This window comes from Hemitrygon akajei, chromosome 28 (genome assembly GCF_048418815.1).
Source record: "Hemitrygon akajei chromosome 28, sHemAka1.3, whole genome shotgun sequence".
In the NCBI taxonomy this organism is placed as follows: Eukaryota; Metazoa; Chordata; class Chondrichthyes; order Myliobatiformes; family Dasyatidae; genus Hemitrygon; species Hemitrygon akajei.
This window is the reverse complement of record NC_133151.1, coordinates 15877957-15885084: the sequence shown is the minus strand read 5'-3', so window position 1 is coordinate 15885084 and position 7128 is coordinate 15877957. Positions and strand designations below refer to the sequence as shown.

At 48.1% G+C, this 7128-nt stretch overlaps 1 protein-coding gene across 2 annotated transcripts in view; it reads left to right on the top strand.

Annotated features, from left to right (window-relative positions):
* The first annotated feature begins 3864 nt into the window (after nt 1-3864).
* The window catches only part of LOC140717708 (solute carrier family 22 member 6-A-like), a 33696-nt gene continuing 30432 nt past the window's right edge, over nt 3865-7128 (top strand). Inside the window, exons 1-2 of one of the 2 annotated variants that reach the window (XM_073031382.1) lie at nt 3865-4361; nt 4649-4752. In XM_073031382.1, the coding sequence (XP_072887483.1) occupies nt 3960-4361; nt 4649-4752 (506 nt within the window). In that variant the 5' untranslated portion in view covers nt 3865-3959. The remainder of the gene's footprint in view (nt 4362-4648; nt 4753-7128) is intronic. The other variant, XM_073031381.1, reaches the window with a different exon arrangement.

The window sequence follows — 7128 nt, the reverse complement described above, 5'->3', positions numbered from 1 at the left end:
TTCAACATTTGAATAAGATCCCTTTTCATCCTTCTAAATTCCAGCGAGTACAGAGCTATCAAACGTACCTCAAATGATAACCCTTTCATTCTTGGAATCACCCTTGTGAACCTCCTCTGGAACCTCTCCAATGCCAGCACATCTTTTTCAAGATGAGGGGCCTAAAACTGTTCACAATACTCAAGGTGAGGCTTCACCAGTGTCTTATAAAACCTCAGCATCACATCCCTACTCTTATATTCTAGACCTCTTGAAATGAATGCTAACATGGCATTTGCCTTCCTCACCACTGACTCATTCTACAAGTTAACCTTCAGAATGTTCTGCAAGTTCCTTCGCATCTCAGATTTTTGGACTTCCTCCCCATTTAGAAAGCAGTCTGCACATTTGTTTCTACGACCAAAGTACACGACCATACAAACATTCTGATGTTTGGTCTGAACAACTGAACCTCTTGACCACGTCTGCATGTTTTTATGCATTGAGTTGCTGCCACGTGATTGGCTGGTTAGATATTGGCTGGTGTACCTAATGAAGTGGCCACCGGCTGTATGTCTCTCTCTCACACACACAGACATGCAATCTCTCCCCTTTCCCTCGTCTCCCTGTGAACGAGCATCTTATTCCCACTCACATTCCCATTGACTCACTCCACCCCCCAGTCCCGCCTCCAGCTATAATATTTTTTGCTACTTCTGGGCAAAAAGGGGTTAATTGACCTACTGACCCTGCACGTCTTCCATACATACAGTGCCTATAAGAAGTATTCACCCTCCGACCTGGAAGTTTTCACTTTTTATTGTTTTACAGTGAATCACAGTGGATTCAATTTGACACTGATCAACAGAAAAGACTCTTTTGTGTCAAATTGAAAACAAATTTCTACAAATTGGTTTCAATTAATTACAAATACCGAACACAAAATAATTGATTGCATAATTACTCACCCCTTTCAGTAGATGCACCTTGGGCAGTAATTACAGCCTTGAGTCTGTGTGGATAGGTCTCTATCAGCTTTGCACATCTGGACACTGCTATTTCCCCCATTCTTCTTTACAAACTGCTCAAGCTCTGTCAGATTGCATGGGGATCGTGAGTGATCAGACCTTTTCAAGTCCAGCCACAAATTCTCAGTTGGATTGAGGTCCGGTCTCTGACTTGGCCACTCCAGGACATTAACTTTGTTGTTTTTAGAGACAACAAAGCTTTGGCTTTGTGCTTGGGGTCATTGTTTTGCTGGAAAACAGATCTTCTCCCAAGCACAGTTCTCCTGCAGACTGCATCAGGTTTTCCTCCAGGATTTCCCTGTATTTTGCTGCATTCATTTTACCTTCTACCTTCACAAGCCTTCCAGGACCTGCTGCAGTGAAGTATCCCCACAGCATGATGTAGCCACCACCGTGCTTCACGGTAGGGATGGTGTGTTTTTGATGATGTGTGGTGTTTGGCTCACGTCAAACATAATGTTTAGTCTGATGGCCAAAAAGCTCGATATTTGTTTGATCAGACCATAGAACCTTCTTCCAGCCAACTTCAGAGTTTCCAACATTATTTTGTCCAACTCTAGCTGAGATTCCATGTGAGTTTTTTCAAGTGGCTTTCTCTTTGCCACAAGCTGTGACTGGTGAAGCACCCAGGCAACAGTTGTTGTATGCGCAGTCTCTCCCATCTCAGCCACTGAGGTTTGCAACTCCTCCAGAGCTGTCGACCTCCCTCACTGGTCCCCTTCTTGCACAGTCACTCAGTTTTTGAGGACGGCCTGCTCTGGGCAGATTTACAGCTGTGCCATATTCTTTCCATTTCTTGCTGATTGACTGAACTGCATTCCAGGGATATTCAGTGGCTTGGAAATTTTCTTGTATCCATCTCCTGACTTGTGCTTTTCAATAACTTTTGCTTGGAGTGTTCTTTTGTCTTCATGGTGGAGTTTTTGCCAGGACACTGACTCACCAGCATTTGGACCTTCCAGATACCTCTATTTAACTAATTATGTGACTTCTAAAACCAATTGGCCCAGCAGTGATGATTTGATGTGTCGTATTAAAAGGGGTGTTTACTTATGCAATTAATTATTTTGTGTTTTATACTTGTAGTTAATTTAGATCACTTTGTAGAGATTTATTTTCACTTTGTCACGAAAGAATCTTTTTCTGTTGATCAGTGTCAAAAAAAGTCAAATTAGATCCACTGTGATTCAATGTTGTAAAACAATAAAACATGAAAACTTCCAAGGGGGGGGGGGAATACTTTTTATAGGCACTGTATATATACACACACCCACAGAGCCTCGTAAGACCACGAGACATAGAGGCCAAATTAGGCTATTCAGCCCATCGAGTCTGCTCCACCATTCCATCATGGCTGATATATTATCCCTCTCAACCCCATTCCCCTGCCTTCTCTCCATAACCTTTGACCCCCTGACTAATCACGAACCTACCAACCTCTGCTTTAAATATACCCAATGCCTTGGCCTCCACAAGCCGTCTGTGGCAACGAATTCCACAGATTCACCGCCCTCTGGCTAAAGAAATTCTCCTCATCGCTGTTCCAAATGACATCCCTCTATCCTGAGGCTGGCTGTGCCCTCTGGTCCTAAAGTCCCCCACTATAGGAAACATCCTCTTCTCGTCTACACTATCGAGGCCTTTCAATCTTCAGTGAGATCCCTTCCCCTCATTCTTCTAAACTCCAGTGAGCACAGGCCCAGCGCCATCGAGTGGTTCTCATGCATTAACCCTGTCATTCTCAGGCAACTCCTCTGGATCCACTCCAATGTCAGCACACCCTTTCTTCCAAAAACAAACACACACACACACACACACACACACACACACACACACACACACACACACACACACACACACACACACACACACACACACACACACACACACACACACACACACACACACACACACACACACACTCAACCCCCCGGGTCTCTAGGGCTTTGAGGACAGCTCTCTAGCCACCACACCAACTGTGTCACGACCGCAGCACAAGGGAGAATGCGTTGGGTGGGTCACTGGGGAGGCATATGAGTGTGGATAGATGGAGTCACTGAAGGTCAGGGTGATCTTCAAAGATCACGACTAATGCCTCCACAATCTCTTCAGCCACCTCTTTCAGAACCCTGGAAAATAGTGACCTATCTACTTACAACCCCTGAGCTTCTCACACGCCTTCTCCTTGGGAATAGCAAGTGCACTCGTTTCTACCCCCTGACACGCTCAAATATATGGCGAACTGTTAGTATCTTCCAGAGAGAAGACTGCTGCAAAATCCTTATTCAATTCATTGACCGTTTCTTTGTCCCCGTCACAGCGTCACCACCTCTCCAGCGTCAATGATTTCTTTGCAGCCTTTCTGATGGTGAAGATTTAGTGGCAACCTGAGGGGCAAATTCTTCACCCAGAGCGGGGTCGGTATATGGAACGAGCTGCCAGAGGAAGTGATTGAGGCAGGAACATTCACAACATTTAAAAGACACTTCGATACGCACATGGATAAGAAAGGTTTAGAGGGATCTAGACAGGTACACGGATAGGAAAGGTTTAGAGGGATCTAGACAGGGACATGGATTGGAAAGGTTTAGAGATATTCCCAGTCCTGATGAAGGATCTCTGTCTGAAAAGTTGAGTCTTTATTCATTTCCATAGATGCTGCCTGGCCTGCTGAGTTCCTCCGGCGTTCTGTGTGTGCTGCTCTGGATTTCCAGCATCCGCAGAGTCTCCAGTGATTACAATTCCTTTACCCTGTGCTCCCTAGATCTTGATTTCACAGTGAGTGTGGTGATTAAACTTAGTTTAATAGTTCAGAATTAATAATTAAATCTTGTTATCAGTATGTTACACATTACCGGACATCACATACAAAAGACTGAGTGCGGGTTTAGGCATCGATTGCCAGCAGAGTCTGCCTCAGTACATCTGGTCAGCCCTTCTGCTACGCAGACCATGGCTTTTGGGGACCTCTTGGAGATGGTTGGAGACCTCGGGAAGTTCCAAGCCATCCACATCCTCCTGCTGTCATTACCACCCTTGCTCATGTCCTGCCACAATCTGCTCCAGAACTTCGTGGCTGCTGTTCCCGACCACCGGTGCCAGGTGCGGCTGGAAGCCAAGGGCTCGCGGTACCTCAATGTGACGGAGGAGCCGCTGAGGGAGGAGTTTCTCCGGGTGTTTCTGCCCCTGGACGAGGAAGGGAGGCCGGACAAGTGCCGCATGTACACCTCCCCGCAGTGGCATCTCCTGGGGACCAACGAGACACAGGGTAACGGGAGCCAACCTGACACACAGGCGTGCACCGATGGGTGGGTGTACGACCGCTCCCAGTTCACGTCGACGATCGTGACAGAGGTACGTCTGGAAATGCCCCCCTCACCTCTGGGGGATGGTGTACTGAAGGGGGTGGCTGGACGGAGTGAACAGAATGCGCGGTGACACAACGCTTTACAGCGCCAGAGACCCGGGTTCAATTCCCGCCACGGTCTGTGAGGAGTTTGTCCGTTCTCCCCGTGACCGCGTGGGTTTCCTGCCACAATGCAAAGACGTGTGGGTTAGTAGGGTAATTGTCACGCGGGTGTAATTGGGCAGCGCAGGGTCCGTGTCCTCAGTGACGATCGGTTGTGCCCTTGTTTCGGCAGTGGGACCTCGTGTGTGATCGGAAGTCTCTGAAGCGGATGGCGCAGTCGATCTACATGGCCGGACTGCTGATCGGAGCCTGTGTCCTGGGCAGACTGTCCGACAAGTAAGTTCAAAGTTCCAAGTCTATTTATGATCAAAATATGGATGCCACGTACAACGGTGAGATTTGTCTTCTTGCTGGGAGCCACAGAACACAAGAAGCACAATAGAATCCACGATAAAACCCCACAGCACAACGACAGTCACACATCCAAATCACTCAAAGGGCAACGTGGAGACGGTTTAATCTTTGGATAAACTCAGTGGGGCAAACAGCATCTGGGGGGAGGGGAAGCAACTGCTGAATGAGAGTGTTTAAGCTGCTGTGTGGTCTAACCAGAGTTTTATCGAGCTTAAACATTACCTCGAGTCTCTTGATCTGTATATTCAGAACTGCTGAAGGCCGAAATTCACTGCATCTTCTTAACCACCCTATCAACTTCGAGGGATCTCTGGATGTGGACCCCACATACCTACCTAAGTCTCTTAAAATGTTCCTAATGTATCTGCCTCTACCACCAGCCCAGGCAGGGCGATCCACAGACCCACCACTCTCTGTGATAAAGAGGTGATACCTCTGATGTCCCCCCTATACTTGCCTCCAATCACCTTAAAATCATGCCCTCTCATATTAGCCATTTCCACCCTGGGAAAAAGCTTTTGTCTATCACTAGATCTGTGCCTCTTACCATCCTGTAGACCTCTATCAAGTCACCTCTCATCCTCAACACGAGTGAATCTGCAGATGCTGGAAATGAATAAAAAACACAAAATGCTGGCAGAACTCAGCAGGCCAGACAGCATCTATGGGAGGAGGTAGTGACGACGTTTCGGGCCGAAACCCTTCATCAGGAGTGATGAAAAGCTCTAGCTCGCTCAGCCTCTCCTCACAAGACCTGCTCTCTAATCCATCCTGGTGAATCTCCTCTGCACCCTCTCTTATCCAGGCAGTGTCCCGGTGAATCTCCCTCTGCACCCTCTCTAATCCAGGCAGCGTCCTGGTGAATCTCCTCTGCACCCTCTCTAATCCAGGCAGCGTCCTGGTGAATCTCCTCTGCACCCTCTCTAATCCAGGCAGCGTCCTGGTGAATCTCCTCTGCACCCTCTTTAATCCAGGCAGCATCCTGGTGAATCTCCTCTGCACCCTCTCTAATCCAGACAGCATCCTGATAAATCTCCTCTGTACCCTCTCTAATCCAGACAGCATCCTGGTAAATCTCCTCTGCACCCTCTCTAATCCAGGCAGCATCCTGGTGAATCTCCTCTGCACCCTCTCTAATCCAGGCAACATCCTGGTAAATCTCCTCTGCACCCTCTCTAATCCAGGCAGCATCCTGGTGAATCTCCTCTGCACCCTCTCTAATCCAGGCAGCATCCTGGTGAATCTCCTCTGCACCCTCTCTAATCCAGACAGCATCCTGGTAAATCTCCTCTGTACCCTCTCTAATCCAGGCAGCATCCTGATGAATCTCCTCTGCATCCTCTCTAATCCAGGCAGCATGCTGGTGAATCTCCTCTGCATCCTCTCTAATCCAGACAGCATCCTGGTGAATCTCCTCTGCACCCTCTCTAATCCAGGCAGCGTCCTGGTGAATCTCCTCTGCACCCTCTCTAATCCATCCTGGTGAATCTCCTCTGCACCCTCTCTAATCCATCCTGGTGAATCTCCTCTGCACCCTCTCTAATCCATCCTGGTGAATCTCCTCTGCACCCTCTCTAATCCATCCTGGTGAATCTCCTCTGCACCCTCTCTAATCCATCCTGGTGAATCTCCTCTGCACCCTCTCTAATCCATCCTGGTGAATCTCCTCTGCACCCTCTCGCAAGCCTCCTCATCCTTCCCATAATGGCGATCAGAACTGAACACTATACAGTGTGGCCTGACCAGGGTTTTACCGAGCTGCAACATTACCTCACGGTGCTTGAACTCAATCCCTTGACTGGAGAAGGCCACCACACCAAACGCCTTCTCAACCACCCTATCAACTCGTGCGGCAACTTTGAGGAAACTATGGACGTGGGGGAAATGGCTAATACCAGAGGTCACACTTTTAGGGTGATTTTGAAAAGTATAGTGAGATATAGGAAGTATAAATTTAGGCAAAGTGTAGCGACTGCTTAGCAACACCCACCCCTCCCCAGCATCGATCAGGGTCACTTGAAGCCCTGGAAACAGTGGTGGATGGTCGTACGAGCAGCTGATGCCTCACAAGTCCTGGTTATGCGGCTACTGACTCTCTGAAGAGTATTGGTAACGGCTGAGGTCACCCGTCTTGTGAAGACACCGCCAAGAAGAAGACAGTGGCAAACCACTCCTGCAGAAAAATTTGCCAAGAACAATGATGGGCAAAGGACACGAAGGCCCACTTCACACGGCACGGCACAAAATGACGGTGATGATAGGCAAGGACGGTGAATGTCTGAGGTAAGATTTTTTTTA